This window comes from Acartia tonsa, chromosome 10 (assembly GCF_053477335.1).
Source record: "Acartia tonsa isolate MP-2025a chromosome 10, ASM5347733v1, whole genome shotgun sequence".
In the NCBI taxonomy this organism is placed as follows: Eukaryota; Metazoa; Arthropoda; class Copepoda; order Calanoida; family Acartiidae; genus Acartia; species Acartia tonsa.
Genome location: NC_137269.1, coordinates 48011276 through 48031029, shown reverse-complemented (window position 1 = coordinate 48031029; position 19754 = coordinate 48011276). Strand labels below are relative to the sequence as shown.

Sequence of the window (19754 nt, the reverse complement as noted above, 5' to 3'; positions counted from 1 at the left end):
TTCACATATTTTTTAAAAAAATGCATATTTTGTTTCATACGTTGACTTCTAACTCTTCAAAAAAAAATTTATTTTTTAATTTTTACCTGTACAGAGAGGACCTAAGAATGATAAGAATGATTTTATCCCTAATCCTTTCAGTCCAAAGATAAAACCTATACTCACTGTTTACGCAAATGTGTCAAAACTCCCCCCCCCCCCTTAAATATCCGTGGAAAGCTGTCTATAAAATGCGATAAATAACTGTTCTGTTTTAGTTATCCTATTCATGAGGCAGTATTTCGGAATGATATTGCTAATTTGTCAGCATTACTAAGGAGTTGTAAAGCTCCGGATTCACAGGTAACTTTCTTTTCCATAGGTACTCCTCTTTTATATCTTCAAATAATGTTATTTATTTATATTTTAAACATGATAGATATACTTTTTTATTTCCATTTTATTACATTAAATAAAAAAAATCGATCATGGAAAGAAACAAAGTTGCGAGTTTCGTCGTATTTTCGCTGTAGGTTTTCTCCTATATCTAGCCCCTGTAAGGGGGGGGGGGGGGCTCTAACCCTGCAGGGAAATCATTAACATTTAACTAACCTAACCTAAAATAACTTATCAAAAGCTACTGTGAAAATACGATGAGACCCGCCACTTCGTTTTCTTTCCATGATCCTAAATATTTGTAGTTGCATGTGGATGGAAAAGATTTTCATGGGAACACTGCTCTCCACCTGGCAGTCATGCTGGGTAGAGATAAATGTACACAGCTACTCCTTGCTCATGGGGCACAGGTCAGTCATGAGCGTTGTTGTTAATATCAGGGAGGCAGGGGACATTGGCCTGTTTATTACACTAGTCCACAAAGTTTTATTACAACGATTTCTTATTGGGGATTATTTTAAAATTTTGATTGGTTGATTCATAAAGTTGAGTGTCCAAATGTTTCAACTATTATTGTAATCTATAAAAGATGTGATTCTGTGTAGCTTCAATGGGGATATATCTCCACTTCTTATTTTAAAATAGATTAAAGAATAGGAGGTACAGTGAGTATTTTTTTTAGTAGCGAAGCTACTCTATAATTCACTTTGTCCGTCCGTCCGTCAGTCCGTCAGTCCGTAACGCTATGGGGGAAATGGGATTTACTCAGCTCCTATAAAAGATAGAATGCTGAAATTTTTTGACAACATTCCCATCAATAAGGAGCACAATTAAGTATAAAACATCGTTGGCGGTAGGACTGCTTTTTAGCAGGTTTTAGGCTATTTTTGTATTTTTTACATTTTTCTCAATATCTTCTGTGTTTATGGTGCGATTTTCAAAATTTTTTCAGTTATAGAAATCAAAATTAAATTTTCAGTCCTATAAAGAAACAACTATGACGGTCAGACTGCCTTAAAGCAGGTTTTAGGCTATTTTTGTATTTTTCACATTTTTCTCCATATCTTTGGTGTTTATGGTCCGAATTCCAAAATTTTTAGTTATAGATATCAAAATTAAATTTCCTGTCCTTTTAAGAAAACAACTATGTTGGTCAGACTGTCTTTCAGCAGGTTTTAGGCTATTTTTTATATTTTTCACATTTTTCTCCATATCTTTGGTGTTTATGGTACGATTTCCAAAATTTTTTCAGTTATACATATCAAAATTAAATTTCCTGTTGTTTAAAGAAAACAACCATGACGGTCAGGCTACCTTTTTGCAGGTTTTTGGCTATTTTTAAATTTTTCCATATCTTTGATGTATATAGTCCAATTTTACAAATTTTTTAAAGTTAAGGATTTAAAAATTAAATTTCAATTAATTATCAATAATAAATACACTTTAAATCTACTTGAATGTAATGCCATATATGATTTATTTTTGTGCTTCGCTACTTATGGATGTTGTCATCCTTGTCTTATACCTAAGCCTTTTGCTACCCAAACCCAGTTTAATCGCGTTACCGTATTTTTTTTGTGGGCCTATAGCAACCTCCTACTTACCAACTCAACTCCCTTATATAATTCGTAAGATAGAGTTAGCTATAGAAATACGCTTCATGTATTAAAAAAGGATACACGTTATAGGTAGGTAATATAGATACATAGAATATTTTTAAAAATCTTTTCAGGCTAAGTTAAAGAACAAAGCTGGTTGGTCCCCGCTTGCAGAAGCTATTAGTTATGGACATAGACCTACCATTTCAAGTATTTTAAGGTAGGTTCAAAAAACTTATGTAAAGATTAAATATAAGAATAGTTATTTATCGCAACGTATTATAAACAACTTTTCGGCGGATTGTAAAATGAAAATTATAAGCCTTCATGTTTATTTTTTATTTAGAAAATTGAAGCAGCAAGTACAAGACGAAGTAACCACCCGACGGCCTGATATGATACAGGGATGCTTAGTTTTCATTTCAATATATACATAATACAAATACAAGAATTAAAGATGTAGTTCCATTAACATTTATTGGAATCCCAGAACTTCTCAGAACTGGTTTTAATCCAGCGGATATTAATCGGTTTTGAATTCATGCTATAAATATATTTACAATTTATAAGAATGTAAGCATTATAATCAGGGCCTCAAAGACCTCGGTGATTTTTGTCTGGATTTAAAATGGGACTTTTCTTCCTGGGTTCCTTTGGTATCAAGAATTCTTCCATCAGATATCTGTAAAATTACGAAAAAGGTATTTTATATAATATTTTAGTTGTCATTAGCAAAAATCCTTTTACTTTGATTTTAAAAATGGAAACTTTTCTTCATGTAGGGTCGATAGGTCCGTGAGCAAGACATGTCTCTTATTGATAGTTTAGGCATCGATGTTGGAATCCTTAACTTTACTCTTAGCATGATTATTGGTTGAAAAGTTTAATCACTACTAGTTAAAAATAAGCGAATGAGGTGGTGGTAATATACCTACTCATAAAAATATTTTTTTCAATTTTTTAAACCTAACCTAACCTTAAATAGTTGTTCTGTCAGAATGAGGGGGGGGGGGATAAAAGGTCATAAAAAAATTCAAAATTGAAAAAATAATTTTAAATTAAAAAGAGGAGAACGCCAAAAATTCAACTAAAGGTAAAAGTTTTAAGTAAACAAATACCTACTTAAAATAACATTTTTATCTACTGATTTGATTTGATATATATGAATTTTTTACTTGTAGGGAGCTAAAGTACGCTTAGACACAACAATAGTAGACTTTAATGACATGCACTGGGTCAGGGGAGACCTGGCATTCATCTTCAACGGAGATGCTCCACAAGAAGCATCTCTAGCTGTTCTAGACAACCAGGTTAGTAAAGATGTCTTATTGTCCATAATGGTTCCCATTACTGCCATTTAAGTTATAGATAGTTGCCTACACTATGGGAAGTCCTGGGCATAAAATAGGCGCAACCCATTTCCACGAACTTTTAATACTTTGAGGTAAAGGTCGTGTAATCGAATGGTTAGTTGTCTGTTTATCCGATAATCAGAAATTGTTGTACACAATAGGTGTTTTTACCAGGAAAGAAGGGGATAATGGGCCATTTATTACACTATCCCTCAATTTTTTTAATAATGCTTTCTTATACGTTGGCTTAACAACTTTAGGTAGTTACTTTTAAGGAATTTTGATAGGTGGAATTCTTAAAGTTGAGTATCCAAAAGTTTCAACCAATAATTGTAATCTACAGAAAAGGGAATTGTTTTTCATCATTGGGGATATAAATCAATTTACGGGACTTTGGCTTATCCCTTTAGATCTCAAAGTTTTGAAGTCCTTTATTTATTCGATTGATATTGATTTCAGGCTGAATGTTACGCATATATAGTTCAACATGAGAATGAGCAAGAAATCGAGGATGAAATAGATTTGTGTATGTCCAGTGATATTGTGTCCGCCCAACTTTCTACCAAACCAATCAGCTTCACAAGGTAACTAACGCTTTGGTGAGCTCACTGAGCAGTGAGCACCCTCCCACCCCCATAAATTTTAATGTAAATTGAAAATAAGGGGGAGAGGAGTTTTTCATTTTTGGTTTATTACTTTATGTCATGTTAGGATAGGTTGTGATGGATACTGGGTATATCATTTCGTGATAAAAAGGAGATTTTCTCATCTTTTAGTCCCCTCCTCCAGGTTCTTTTTGTTCTACCTGAGCTGGATCTTTCAATCATTTCAATGGTGCGCTAAATCACACCGCGCAGAATCACAGCGGCGCATTTCGTAAAATGCGCCGCTGTGATTGGCTAAAATTCTGCGCGTTGTGATTTAGCGCACCATTGAAATGATTGAAATATCCAGCTCTGGTTTTCTCTTTCATAGGGTTTCCACGCCAAGGTTTGATTGGTTAAACCTTGTTCTTTTCTTAGAGTGTGCCCAAACCATCTCCATTTTCTCTGTTTTATTGTCAAACTTGCTTAATGAGTATATTTTTTCCAGGGAGAAAAGTGGTTGGTTTTGGAAGCAAGATAGGGCTGAAAAATTTGGCAACTACATAGCTGATGTGTATAGTGTTAATGGTATGGTACTTGAATCAAGGTAATTATGCATTTTAATCAAGTAAATGGATGTTTGTTATAAATTTTTAAACGTGAATCTTTTCTATATTTAGAACCGGTTCGTTCTGTCCGATCTACAAGTGTTAATGTTTTTTTGACCTACCGCTTCAGAGCTTTTATGGATATTGTCATCCTTGTTTCTCTTGGGTTCATTTCGTTTAAAAACGGAAAATCTCTTGAGGTCGGATGTAACTTTTTTGTATAAATAGACAGGATTCTACAGAAAATCAACTCTTTAATTACACGACCTTTTTTCTTTGGTGAATGTTTTTTTTCTTCTGTTTAATATCCAAGGCATCTCCACTTCTCATACTTCATACTCTAATTCAATGGCATCAGTAGAACTACTTTTGTTTTAAGAATTTATACATTAGATTTTATATTGGTTACTAAGATAAACCTCTGAAATGTTATATTTTGTATTTCATTTTTATACTTTTATACCTACCGAATGAATTTTCTTCACAAAAATTGAAGAAAAGGTAGATTAAGAAGAAGTACAAAGGGAAATGCATTTAACGAGTTTGGGTACTTGTATTCTATTAAATATATGCCCTGTAGATGTAGCTTTAACCTTTGAATAGAAAAAATGTGCAGTTCATTAAATTCAAGTTTAAATGCATTTCGTGCATCTACCCCATTAATATGATAATTAATACAATACAATTTTTGTAAATAAAGATGAATTAAAATATGTGATTTTCTTTATTTAGGAAAAGGCGAGAACATTTGTCAGAAGAAGATTTACAGAAGAACAAAGCCTTTATTGACAGCTTTTCCAAGGGAAACCCTGCAGGTCAAGATATTTTAGGTTAGGTTATACAAACAAGTCTGAAAGATTGGGTACTATGAAATATAAGAGACTTTTAAAAAGCTTCACTAAAAGGGAAAACTTTTCTGTTTAGCTGTAATCGAGATCCTTACTGACAGAAAGACAGATATACACACAAGCAGAAATGGTTTATGGCACTAGTCAACAAAGTTTTACAATAACCTTTTCTTATTCGTTGGCTTAACTTTTGGGGACTTTCGATGAATTTCGATTGGTTGGTTCATTACGTTTAATAAATTAATAGTCAAGCTTTTCAACCACATATTATTATCTATAGAAGTTGTAATTTTGTGTGTCATCATTGAGGATGTACATCAATTTGATCCCTGAACAGACATTCTGTTACATTTATATAAGGATTTTATATGGTTTAGGTTTAGAAGAAGAGCCGGAACCTGTGCGACGGGCCAGTCTTGCTCCTCCACCTCCATCAGGTGTTGCCTGGAGGGAGTATATTGAGTCTAAACCTGGGGAATACCCGCTACTAGGTAAGTCTTGCTCCACCACCTCCATATCAGGGTGGGCATACAAAAAACCCACCCAAAAAAACCACCCAGGGTTTTTTTTTAAACCAATAAAACCCCCATAAAAACCCTTAAAACCCTGGGTTATTAAGGGTTTTTGGGTTGGGTTGGACTTGGCTTTTAAAAAAAACCTGGGTTTTTCCCCACCCTGCTCCATATCAGGTGTTGCCTGGAGGGAGTATATTGAGTCTAAACCTGAGGAATACCCGCTCCTAGGTAAGTCTTGCTCCATCACCTCCATCAGGTGTTGCCTGGAAGGAGTATATTGAGTCTAAACCTGGGGAATACCCGCTACTAGGTAAGTCTTGCTCCACCACCTCCATATCAGGTGTTGCCTGGAGAGAGTATATTGAGTCTAAACCTGGGGAATACCCGCTCCTAGGTAAGTCTTGCTCCATCACCTCCATATCAGGTGTTGCCTGGAGAGAGTATATTGAGTCTAAACCTGGGGAATACCCGCTACTAGGTAAGTCTTGCTCCACCACCTCCATATCAGGTGTTGCCTGGAGAGAGTATATTGAGTCTAAACCTGGGGAATACCCGCTACTAGGTAAGTCTTGCTCCACCACCTCCATATCAGGTGTTGCCTGGAGAGAGTATATTGAGTCTAAACCTGGGGAATACCCGCTACTAGGTAAGTCTTGCTCCACCACCTCCATATCAGGTGTTGCCTGGAGAGAGTATATTGAGTCTAAACCTGGGGAATACCCGCTACTAGGTAAGTCTTGCTCCACCACCTCCATATCAGGTGTTGCCTGGAGAGAGTATATTGAGTCTAAACCTGGGGAATACCCGCTACTAGGTAAGTCTTGCTCCACCACCTCCATATCAGGTGTTGCCTGGAGAGAGTATATTGAGTCTAAACCTGGGGAATACCCGCTACTAGGTAAGTCTTGCTCCACCACCTCCATATCAGGTGTTGCCTGGAGAGAGTATATTGAGTCTAAACCTGGGGAATACCCGCTACTAGGTAAGTCTTGCTCCACCACCTCCATATCAGGTGTTGCCTGGAGAGAGTATATTGAGTCTAAACCTGGGGAATACCCGCTACTAGGTAAGTCTTGCTCCACCACCTCCATATCAGGTGTTGCCTGGAGAGAGTATATTGAGTCTAAACCTGGGGAATACCCGCTACTAGGTAAGTCTTGCTCCACCACCTCCATATCAGGTGTTGCCTGGAGAGAGTATATTGAGTCTAAACCTGGGGAATACCCGCTCCTAGGTGAGTCATGGCAATATTAATCAGCGAGGGAGGGGATATAGGGCTTTTCATTACACAAGTCCTCATAGTAATATAATAATGTTTTCTAACTAGTTGGCTTATCAACTTTCAACTACTATTTTTAATCTACAAACGGGGTAACTTAGTGCATCATCATTGGGGATGTACATCAATTCATCGGCTATTGTCTTATCCCTTTAAATTCCTGGCTCATTTTGATTCATTTCATATTTGCTAGTTATAACTGTATGCGGTTGTTATGTTTTATGAATATCTCTGTAAAATTCCCCAATCAAATGGTTTTATAAAGATGGTGGTTTCACGAAAAACATTTTTATTAAATTATAAATTAGTGATCAAAAACTTTTTCCTTACCTCTGATCATATCTGCAATATTACAGCACATTAACTGCAATTTTAAACAATTCTTAGTTTTTTTTAGTAACTCAAAAATTGGCTTTATAATCTTTTTCTCATTCTTTTTTTCATCTCCATATTCTAAACTACATTTTCTTTTTTCCACAAAAAAGTTAAGGATCACTAAAATGCTTTTCATAGACCTATCCTATTTTTGTTTTTAATGCTATCCTAAACTAACTAACCTTATCTACTGAATACTAACCTTAAACTTAATCATTACAATTCCTAATTCAAGGTCGACCCCAGATCTACAAAGTGAGTAGAAAAGCCTTCAAAGCCAAGGTTGCCATGTCACAAGATTTTCCAATGGAGGTAGGAACACAAAGCAAAGCTTCGACATTTCTAAAAACCAGTAATACATTTTTTTTCTTGAAAAGGCCTATTTAAAACATACCTTCATTTTAATACTTTTGAGTATTTAAATAACTCATTGAATGCAAGAGAATAATGAAAGGTTGTCAATTCAGCTTAAAGTTTTATATTTTTTTATATAAAGGTGCTTAATTTATAAATATGTCAATTATCTTCGTTATAAATCTTTTTTTGAAGTATGCATTTTTAAGTTTTAATAGTAATGTTGGCTCAACAACTTTTGGCACTTATATTCAATTTTAATTGGTTTGTTCACTAAGTTGAGTGTAATAACGTTTTAACCTTTATTTATAATCTACAGAAAGGACAATTATTATTGGGGATGTTCATCAATTTATCGGCTATTGTCTTATCCCTTTAGATTGTTTTTGTTTAATTATCAGGTTGAGATGTTATTAGCAGTGCTAGAAGTAGTGGCTCCACAATTTAAACATTTTAAAAAGTTGAGAGAATTTGTTGAAATGAAGCTTCCCCCTGGTTTCCCAGTCCAGGTATGATTTGAATTAGATTTATTTTTTTGGGAGTGTTTTAAGTATCTTATTAGTCATTTATTATATTTATCGTATCGTATTATAGACATCCTTCTTCTGCAGATATTAAAAGGAAAATTTTTAAGATTAAAAACAGTATTAACAAAATAGTTATCTCAAATAGAATTGTTTAAATGTAATTTTATACTTTTTAACCTACCGGAAAGGGAACTTTTTATGTTGGAGTTTTATAGAATTTGGTAATAAAGTAAAGTTCTATATAATTAATAAAATTCTCGTTTGTACACATTTACCTATGCAAAAATATTATAATAAAACATATTTATAGACCTAAAAAGGTTAATAATAGTTAAGATTTACCTTAAGATCGTAATTGAAATTCTTGTTAAATATTAATTTTTAATGATTAAGGTTGAAATTCCAGTGCTGCCAACAGTATCAGCTAAAGTTTCCTTCACAAATTTTGAAATGAAAGATGATATATCCAGCTCTTTGTTTAAAATACCAAAATCATTTGTCCATGATCCTAACAGGTATCTAACTATTAAAATTCATTAGTGATAAAGATTAGGAAGAATATGTGATTATTATGTTTTTAATTGGGTTTTGTTGGATATTTTATTGCAAGTTAATTAATAAGGTGCTTATTGATACAAAAAGGGTATCGTTTTCGCAAAATTCCGTAAAGTTGGGTGCAAGCTTCCAGTCAAATGCGTTTATTATGTCAAACTGATTTTAATTATAACCAAACACAACTGTACTAAAATATTTCCCCTATAAAAGATGTAATCCATGTAAGTACTTGCCGTAGCTTTAATAGAGGATAAAAACAACACTCTTGTGAAGTACTGTACAAAATCAATCATCAAAAAGCTCGGAAATATAAATTTAGTGCCATTCTCTATCTATTTATATGTACTGCACATATTCAGACTGGCCAGAGTGTACGTTTTGTACGTTACGCATCGAATCTGTGTACGTTCTGGACGTTATTTTGATATGCGTACGTAACGTATTTTGAAATTTGTATTTTTGTACGTTTTACGTTTTTTTTTAAATAATAAGAATCAAATATTAGTAGTAAAGTAATTTGTATGTTTTGTACGAAAATTTTAACAAAAACTATAGGTGTATTATAATAAATAAATTCAATATTATCTTAAATTTTCATAGAACAAAAATATGTAGGTAAATTATGCATATATGTTATTAAAACTTACAGTTTAAATTTATGGATTTGAAATATATGTCCTATAGATTTAGTTTAAACTATTGAACAGAAAGAGATATGCAGTTGACTAAATTCAAGTTAAAATGTATTTCATGCAACTACCCCTTTAATAGATTTTACGATAATTTTTTTCAAATTCTTTATATACTTGGGTAAATTTTCCGAGATATCATATGGTGCTCAGTTTAGGATTAAGAAGTCTTATTTTTTGGTATCTTCAGTTTTTAAAGAATAAGAATCAAATATAAGTATTAAAGTATTTGTATATTTATTTGTATTTGTACAAAAAGTATTACAAAAATAGTATATTATCTATAATACAAAGTAGAATGATGTCTGTCCGTCTGCTTGTCCGTCTGTATATCAGAAGCTTAATATCTCAGTAACCACTGAACCTATTGGGTTCTACTCTTCATGGAATATACCTAATAGTCCTGTGATGGTTTTTTTCTTTTTTTCTTTGGGGGAGGGACACTTAAAGCTTTTTACTTTCTACTAGGATTAGAGGCTTCGCCCCTAGCCTCTAGAGGCTTCGTCCCCTCTTTTATAGAATCGTTTGTTGGAAATTTGTCAAAAAAAAAATATAAATAAAGATTGTGATTATTTTTTTCATTTAGGTTTCGCCCCAGGGTGCGGTGGGGGTTCCCACACCCCGCTGATTTGCATTAGTTTATAAAAATAAATTGAGGGGTGGTTGATTTTTTTTGGAGGGTGGGTTTCCCACACTCTAAGAAAATAGCCTAAAACTACCACAGGACCAGTAGATATATTCCCTGATGATTAGAACCCAATCTGTTCAGTGGTTACCAAGATCTTAAGCTTTAGACAGACAGGCACTGATTTACTTTGTATCAAAGACTAGTATTTCCTGAGATCTTTAGCAATAGACAAAATAACCCTATATCCTATTATATATTTATCCTATAAATCCTTTTTTTCTGTAACGAAGAATCTCGCTAACTGCTGAACAGACATGATCATTGTGAGGTTGTAGGCTATTTTCTCTGTCCTTCCATATCCCTTCAAGAACCTGTATTCAAAATGGTAGAAAAATAGCCTAAAACCATCTCGGTAACTGTATGAAGTAGTTATGAAAATCTTAAGCATCAGACAAAAAACTTACTACTTTATTTAATAGAATATACTTAGTACGTAATAACAGGATGTATGTCTCTCTGTCAGTTTATTTGTACCGAAGGTTCTCGCTAACCGCTGAACCGATATGGTTCTCCTTTACAGGGTAGCTTCTCATAGGTCCTGGAAGAGGGTACAACCACCCTCCCAAGAGAAATTACTCTTAGAAAAAAATCACCACCCTTCCCCTATTTTCTCTTTCTTTTTAAAATTGAAATCAGAAATGGGGGTGGTCTACTCCCCCCTCCCTCACTTAAAAATTTATTAGCGAAGCTACTCTATAATCACTTTGTCAGTCCGTTATGCTATCGGAGAAACGTGATTTTCTCGGCTCCTGTTTTTGGATTGAATAAGTTCACATTCTACATATTTTCATTGAGATTTGCCTTTTGGTTGGGGTGCTAGAAGATCTATTCCTAGATTTTCTTTTTTTCATGGTTTTCTCGACTTCTATTCAAGATAGACGGCTGAAATTTTCAGGGAATAAATAAATTCACATTATACATATTTTCAAAAAGTTTCTTTAAGGTTTGTCTATTTGTTGCAGTGCTAGATCGATTCTTAGATGTATAGGTTTTTGTGATTTTCTCTACTCATATTCCTGATAGACGGTTGTAATTTTCAGGGATTGAATTAGTTTTCAATCTTAATACTTCCACTAAATTTCATTGAGATTTGCTTATTGGTTGGGGGGGCTGAATTTATTTCTAGATTTTCACGTTATTATATATTTTTAAAAGGTTTTGTGATTTATTTAAATAAGTTAAATGCTTATTTTTTACGACACTACTCTATAGTTTATATAGTTCCCAGATTTCCATTCATAACTTTTGAGCTTCGCTACTTAATTATGTTGTCATTCTTGTTTTTTACTTTTTATTTTTAAATTAAAAAAATGGGTTTTTAATTCAACTCCCCCCCCCCCCTTAATCAAGTTTCTCTAGAGGCCTCTAAGGGCGTAGTCGCTGGTCCTTATAATAGGATATACTTTGTACATAATAACAGGATGTCTGTTTGTTTGTACCAAAGAATCTCGCTAACCACGGAACCGATATGGTTCTCCTTAACAGGATAGCTTCTCATAGGTTTTTGGAAGTTTTATAACTATTTTGGGGAAGAGTGTCACCATCCACCCTCCCAAGAGAAATTGACTTTAGAAAAAAAACTACCTCCTCCCCCCAAAAATGAATTTTAATTGCTCACTGATTTTAAGTTAATTTTTTTCCAGATGTCTATAAATAGCTTTTGAGCTTCGCTACTTATGTATGTTGTCATCCATGTTTTTTTTTATTGAATTCAACTCTCCCCTCCTCAAGTGTCCCTAGAGGCCTTTAGGAGCGTAGACGCTAGTTCTTTTAAATAGAGTAAGAGGATATCTTGTGTCTGTCAGTTCGCTATGGTTCTCCTTTACAGGTAGCTGCTAGTAGACTTAAATGTATTGATAATAGGTAACTAGGAAATTATTTAACTTATTTTTATTAGGAATGTACGTTTTTGTACGTTTTTTTACTTTTTTTTATGTACGTAACGTATTTTTTTGTGTACGTTATGTACGTTTTTTATTTTCAAAATTGGCTGGCCAGTCTGCATATTGTTAAAGCGACAATATTAGTCTCTGGTTAGTGGTTAATATCTTAGTTATAAAAATCCCTATATAACTAACACTTGTTTAGGTTTCCTGACTTGTGACGATTTGAAGACATGAACCTGGTTCTAGTTGAGCCCAGACCAAGAGTGTGTACAAAAAATTCTAAAAGATATGTGAGGTAAAATCATTGCATAGATTTGTGTAGTTATATTCTTTTTTTTCAGTTAAGAAAAACAAAAATTAAAACAATTTGTCTTTTTATCTATTCCCCTTTCTACCATTCGCTGTCATTTTTTCCTGTTTCTACTAATTTCCTTGCTACTAGTTTTAATATGAAGGACGGGTGAGGTCTGAAAAATAGCCTAAATCCACTCCCAAGACATTTTAAATTTATTTAAAAGATACTCTGAAAAGTACAAACCCCTGTTTTATCCTGTATCATAATTGACATACCAGTACCTAACCATTTTGCGTCCTTATTTTTATTATTTATTTAGAATGTTTGAGTTTTATGAAGAAGAATGTGTGCCATGCGTAGATTTTCCAGCACAGTCAAATTTTGGTTCTTTGTATGGCTCTAGCGTTGCTGTACTCTTTGATTTCTAGCAGCCATATGAGACTGGGACTCTTTGTATCATTAATATTTGATTACATGTAAAAGCGAGACTCTTTGCACCATTCATTCTTATATTTATTAAATTTAAAATATATCATCTCACCACAATGATTCGCCAGTTATTTGATATACATCATCTTTGTATGGCTCTAGTGTTGCTATACCTTTTGATTTCTAGCAGCCATATAAGACTGGGACTCTTTGTATCATTCATATTTAATAACATGTAAAAGGGAGACTCTTTGCACCATTCATTCTTTTATATATTAAATTAGAAAATTTAAAATATATCATCCTACCAAAATGATTCGCCATTGATTTAATCCTATTATATAAAGTAGTAAGCGTTTTTGTCTGTCCCGAAGGATCTCGCTAACCGCTGAACCGATATTGTTCTACTTTACAGTGAAGCTTCTTATAGGTCCTGGGAAGGTTTTAAACTATTTTTCGAGAGTGTGTCTTAACCCCCCTCTCCCCCCAAAAATAATTTTATAACTCTTTGGAAACTCAAATTTAAAATAGGATGAGGTCGACTTTTCCTTCTCCTACCAGTGCAGTGCCCCTAGAGGCTTCTAGGGGGCGTATCCGCTAGTATATTATAAGGGAGAGACTCTTTGCACCATTTATTCTGAAATATATTAAATCGTAAATTTTATCATTCCACCATAATAATTCGCCATTCATTAATTTATATTTTAATTCAGAAAATTTAATATATATTGTATGACTCTAGTGAAGCTGTACTCTTTGATTTTTAGCAGCCATAGGAGACTGTGACACTTTGTTTAACTTCAAGACTTATAAGAGAGAGACTCTTTGACCATTTATTCTTTAATATTATATTAAATCAGAAAATTTATAATAATTCAATGGTTGTTATTTTTACTTTGGAGACTCTAAATATCAATTATCTTTAATTCATAGCCAGTAGCCATACAAGAATGTGACTCATTACACCAAATTTTCATTTATTGAATTATAATTTAAAAAAATATATAACTACCTAGTCAGATTGGTTCTTTTTACTTTTTGACAATAGTTGTATTTTTATTATTACCTAACTTTAAAGAGTTTGTTTTTTGCATCATTATTAATTGTATTTTAATTGGCAACAACAATCATTTTAGAGCTACATTAACAAATATTTTAATTGAAATTGGAGCTTTTTCACCTTTTGTAGTTAAATATTTGAGATTTGAGTCATTGTGATTGTGGGATGTACGTACAATATCTAAATTTAAAATTTACCAATAGTTATTTAATATTTATTCTTTGTATGGCAAGTAGCTCTCTGTGATTTGATATCATAGAAATTGTAAAATATGAATATACTTTTATGCTTGCATAATTGATAAAATTGTTGTTTAACACTCATAACCACCGACATATAACCAGTTTTAACATATAAAGATATAACCATAATCCATGTACATAAACATAAATAAAAAATTTTAAAAAGATATTTAGAATATTTTTTAGGTAAATTTGCTTACAGTATTTTATCTACTCAAAAGATGCAGAAATTTGTTTTAAGTTTTTATCTATTACCTATAAATATATACCTACCAAAAAAAGATAATTTTGAAAGTTTTACTTTTGTTTTTATTTTCATATACCTAATTTGTTAAAATTGTGTTTAAAGACAAAATTTTAAGATTTAAGTGACATAGGTAGAAATAGTTTTTTTAAAGAATAATTTCATAGGAATTTTAGATTTTTAAGGTGGGAGTAAAAATCTTCTCCAGGAAGACTTATGTTGATATTATAAATATTTTTTTTCTGTGATTTATTGTCATCTTTTTGCAGTTTGTTTAGTATGTCTTGTTTAGTTAAAAAAAATTAAATTGTTGTAAATATGTTCAGCTAGTCATCAGTGCCATTTTACTTCTTAAGGTCACAAATTTAGATAAAGTTTTGTCTACTTTGCATCACTATATAGCACATTCTTGATAATTTATTGTAATATTAAAGGACGCCCGCTTTAACTACTGAAAGACTGCCACAAGTAGACCCAATACCCCAAATTTGAAGCCTTCAGCTTCAATAACAAAAAAGTTCTAGGCATTTCAAAATAGCATTTTATGTACAATGAAATTTTTGAAAGATTTCCAATGCTCATAAAAGAAAAAACAATAGGTATTAAATTACGTCTCCTAGACATAAAATTATAACCTTATCTTTGTCAGAAACTTAAATTGCCGGTAACTGATTATATTTTTACAATAAAAACACCACATTTCATAGTCAAATCTATGAAAAAAATTCGATTTAAATTGCATTTTTAAACGAAAATCATAGGGGAAACAAAGGGGTAAACTGATACAATCTCAGCTGTGATTGGTTGTTAAGCTGATTCAGCCTTCTGATTGGCTACAGTAAACTCGTTACAACACAAGTTAAACTTAATTTTTTTTAATGATTTTGACTATAAAAATGGGTATTTTTATTGTAAAAATATAATTAGTTACATGAAACCTAAATTTATGACAAAAATAAGCTTATAATTTTGTTTCTAGGCTACGTAGTTTAATTTCAAAGTTTTCAAAATGAGCATTGCAATTCTTTCAAAATTTTCATTGTACATAAAATGTCATTTTGAAATGCCTAGAAATTTTTTGTTATAGAAGCTAAAAGCTTCAAATTTGGGGTATTTGGTCTACTTGTGGCAGTCTTTCAGCAGTTAAAGCGTGGTATTTCTTGCAGACTTCCTTTAAAGAAAAATAGTAAGCATCTACCTAAAAATCAAGTAAAGGCAATAAAGTTTAAAAACCGGTGTAAAAAAATTGTTATAGTTGTTAGAAAATATATATTTTAGTATAGATTAAATTTTTGTTTGACAATGCAGGATTTTAGCACTCTAATAACTGACAAATAATAAAAGATTAGAAGGGTCTTATTCAATATATACTTATGCAGGGTCTGCTATTCAGCCAATTAATTCCATTTGAAATTGCCGAAAATTATATTTTTTGTTGTGGTAAAGTTGGAGTAAAACTTGTTTTTTGGTGTAACTAAAAGGGAAGTGGGTAAGAAGGGAGAGAAAAAAGGGAAGGAGGTTTAGGGGAAATTTTTACTTAGATTTGTTTGTCAGAATTACATTCGATTTTCCCTGATACTTATCTAATACTTTATGGGGATTGTAATGTATAAAGTCACAAATTATTGACGACCCTGCAGCATCTAACGATTTTAACATACCTTACCTATTCATCAAAGGAATATTTTTAAAAAATGTATTATTCAGTTATTAAAAGTGCTGTAATCCCCGCCATATTAAAGCTAATGTAAATGCAACATTGCTTTTCAGAACTTGATTTTTGTAAATGATGCTGAAACCACGTGTTCTCACTGAAGTACTTGCTCAGGTCAGTACCCAAAGTTTTCTTATTTATTGGCTTAACAACTTTGGGGACTTTAATTAAACTTTGATTTGTTGGTTTATTAAGTTGAGTTTACAAACGTTTCACAACCACTAATTGTAATTTACAGAAGGGGTAATATTGTGTATTATCAATATCATTGGGGATGTAAATCAATTTATCTGCAATTGTCTTATCTCTACAGATCCCTGGTCTTAGACACCTACTGCTTCATTAATAGCGTAGCTATGCTGTCATTTATCAACTTTTAAATTGTTTCAAAGTTGTTTATTCAAGTAGTTAAATCCTTTTTGAAAGGGGTGAACGGGATGCTCCAGTTGATAAAAAGTGAACATTTGTCAAACTTATGCTTAAATTTCCATTTTAATGATGTAGAGAATAAACATGCTTTAAATTAGATGTAATGATTATCAACAGGTATCTGTCTGCATCTTATTTTACTTGTGATACCCCCTGCCGCCGACACCTTTTAACATTTAATCACTATATTAAGACTCATTTTTTTTCGCATAATTCCGTAAAGTTGGGTGCAAGCTTCCAGTCAAATGCGCTTATTAGATCGAACCGATCTTAATTACCTATGCGTTTGGTTATAACTAAGATCAGTTTGACCTAATAAACGCATTTATCTGGAATCTTGCATCCAACTTTACGGAATTACGCGAAAAAAATACCCTTTTTTCATGAAAAACCCTCAACAACAAAAAGATTTAATTACTCCCAATCTAGGTTACAACAGACGGAGTGGAGTCCTGTTTTCTATTCAAGAATAATGGAACCCTGATAGCCCACTATTGCCTGAACTGTAGCCCTACAGACCCCCGGGTGGGCGCTGCTATTGTCAGCAATATCTGGTCACTTTATTTCAAGGTAGTGTTTCAGTTTAAAAACATTTGGATTATGGCAAGAAAACGAAGAAGCGAGTTTTGTCGTATTTTTTTAGCTGTTTCCTATTTCTAGCCCCTGTGTGGCCAATTTCCTAACCCTGCGTGGCAATCCTAAACATTAACCTAACCTAAAATAATCTTTCAAAGGGTAGGTACTGTGAAAATATTACGAAATGTATTCAACGTTTTCTTTCCATGATCCAAAAATTCTTTAAACCATAGATGAAGGGATAGGATAGGACAATGGCCATTAAATAAATCTTATATCAATGCTTCTGGTAAACATTGGGGGGAAGAAATGACTTTAAATCAATAAAAACGTCATTGCACTATTATTTTTACAAATTAATAATATAATTTTGTTAATTACACGTCTAACATTTAATTTAATTTTAAAAACCTTTGTACCACGGGAATCTGTCAGGGAGTAAGGGAGGGGACAATGGATCGAATATTCAATTTTTAGGAGTCTCAGACTTTGGGGACTGGCTTAAAGGGAATGTGCAAGAATTTAGCAGTTTCTGACTGAGTTTGGGGACTTGCGCATAGAATGCCGCTACTCGTTATGTATGTTTTGAATATTGCAGACGGGGAGAAGGGATAAGGGAAGTGGGGGGAAGGGAAATAAACACTCGTTGTGTTAGTTTGGAATGTAGCAGACGGTGAGAAGGGAGAAGGGAGTGGGGGTAAGGGGCAAGGGAAATAAACAGAATAAAAGGGGTAGTCATATTCTTGCTAGCAGCTGGCCGGGTCCAATAATCTTTTAATATAAAAATCACACCAAAAAACCTCAATATATTTCATCAAAAACAAGTTGTGATTTCACTTTACATGACGCTATGGAAATCTATTATTCAATTAACAATCCCTTTATAATTTCCTACAAATTTATTGGATTAAACTGGATTTCATGCCCTTTCTTTGATAACTCTTATATTGAATTAATTGCCCATTGTCCCCTCCCTTACTCCCTGGGAATCTGTGGCAATTATGTGGCCTATTTTTAAGGCCTTTATAAAAAAAAACATTATTACAGTTTTTACCTTTTCCTTTAAATAAATTTGTTGTCAGAATGGTCGTGGTAGTCTGGATGAAGACCGGTTACAAATGTTAATCATGGAGTTTCATGGAGGAAAACTTGTTATGAAGCTTATCAATAATCTCATTCTCTGTATCTGCTCTACTTCCAGGTAGAAAGATAACAACTTAGATTGATAGATAGATGGTAGGATAGCAATTTGCATTGATAGATAGATATGTAGATGGAAATATAGCAACTTAGATGGACAGATAGATAGGTAGATGAAAAGATAGCAATTTACATGGATAGATAGATTGATTTATGTTATAGGTATACTTTTTTATGTTATTTACAAATGTTAATTACAAGTAAACTGGGTCTTGAAATTAACATCTTTATTTAAAATATTTTGTAATTTTACCTGATTTTTTCTTGATTTTATCTGTCCCCCAATTATTATTTTAGATTTATTGCGCTTTACCCTAATCCATAAATAGATAAAATACTAACATAAAAAATTGTGTTTTTATATTTTAGTGTGGAGAATGGTATGCTCATCAAGAAATGTGAAGCATTAGGAAATTAATTCATTATTTTCAATAAACCAAGGTTCACAGCATCCATAGAAGCATAAAAGATTAGTTACATATCATGAATGAGTAGTTTTGTTACAAATATTATATTTCGATTTAGTCAAATTTCACAAAATGCCTGACTTAAATGAACGTTCAGACAATATTATTAACACGTTAAGAGTAGCTTTGCTACACAAATTATGGAAAATAAACAAAAAACAACCATGCTAAGTTTAATAATGATCAGGCTATTCAATCAGGTCTCAAAATTTAAATAACTGGATGGACGCAGTGAATACTTAGACACCCTATTTTTTTAAAAGCTTTAAATAATACATACATAAGCAGTTACATAAGATATTGGTAACACAGCTACTTTATGATTTACTTCGTCTGTCTGTCTGTCCGTCAGTCCGTAAAGCTATGAGAAAAATGTTATTTTCTTCGGTTGCAATTTAAGAAGATGATAGTGTACTGATTGTTTTTGTCAAGATACCAATTATCAAAAAGTATCCTGTATAAAACTTACTTAGTTCCTCTGTCTTTCTGCCATGCTACATATTTTTATTTAGAAATGTAAAGAATTTGTGCCTTTCTAAATCATATATTTCCCTGTTTTATGTCATTTTTCCTATTTTTTGAAAAATATTTCTAATCATCTGCTCCAAAATTACTTTGTTTGTTTGTTGTTTCGGTGGTTTCTGAAATCTTAAGCTTCAGGGAAATAAACCTTAGTACTTTGTATAATAGGATGTTAAAATGAATAAAATATTTGATTAGTTGAATACCTGGAAGAACCTCTGAGTAAAGTTGAATCTCTGAAATGAAATTATTGCCATCAATACCCCCCATTCAATTCAAGTTACAGGAATATAAAATATATTAGCATTGCATTTTAATAAGAATTTTGATTTGATGATTTGAA

At 32.6% G+C, this 19754-nt stretch overlaps 2 protein-coding genes across 2 annotated transcripts in view; both read left to right on the top strand.

The window, feature by feature from the left end:
* Nucleotides 1-16275, top strand: part of LOC145330225 (ankyrin repeat domain-containing protein 13C) — a 526153-nt gene extending 509878 nt beyond the window's left edge. The window contains exons 4-19 of the mRNA XM_080174836.1: nucleotides 258-342; nucleotides 681-785; nucleotides 2108-2193; nucleotides 2320-2379; nucleotides 2566-2674; nucleotides 3155-3283; nucleotides 3785-3909; nucleotides 4418-4516; nucleotides 5250-5332; nucleotides 5743-5802; nucleotides 6221-6274; nucleotides 7770-7846; nucleotides 8290-8397; nucleotides 8809-8930; nucleotides 12436-12528; nucleotides 12848-16275. Of these exons, the coding sequence (XP_080030962.1) occupies nucleotides 258-342; nucleotides 681-785; nucleotides 2108-2193; nucleotides 2320-2379; nucleotides 2566-2674; nucleotides 3155-3283; nucleotides 3785-3909; nucleotides 4418-4516; nucleotides 5250-5332; nucleotides 5743-5802; nucleotides 6221-6274; nucleotides 7770-7846; nucleotides 8290-8397; nucleotides 8809-8930; nucleotides 12436-12451 (1318 nt within the window). The 3' untranslated portion in view covers nucleotides 12452-12528; nucleotides 12848-16275. The remainder of the gene's footprint in view (nucleotides 1-257; nucleotides 343-680; nucleotides 786-2107; nucleotides 2194-2319; nucleotides 2380-2565; nucleotides 2675-3154; nucleotides 3284-3784; nucleotides 3910-4417; nucleotides 4517-5249; nucleotides 5333-5742; nucleotides 5803-6220; nucleotides 6275-7769; nucleotides 7847-8289; nucleotides 8398-8808; nucleotides 8931-12435; nucleotides 12529-12847) is intronic.
* A 17-nt stretch (nucleotides 16276-16292) lies between these two features.
* On the top strand, nucleotides 16293-18840 carry Lamtor2 (Late endosomal/lysosomal adaptor, MAPK and MTOR activator 2). The gene is made up of 4 exons (XM_080175508.1): nucleotides 16293-16331; nucleotides 17076-17216; nucleotides 18305-18423; nucleotides 18792-18840. Exons 1-4 carry the CDS (start codon nucleotides 16293-16295, stop codon nucleotides 18838-18840), a joined length of 348 nt encoding a protein of 115 aa, XP_080031634.1.
* The last annotated feature ends 914 nt before the right edge of the window (nucleotides 18841-19754 follow it).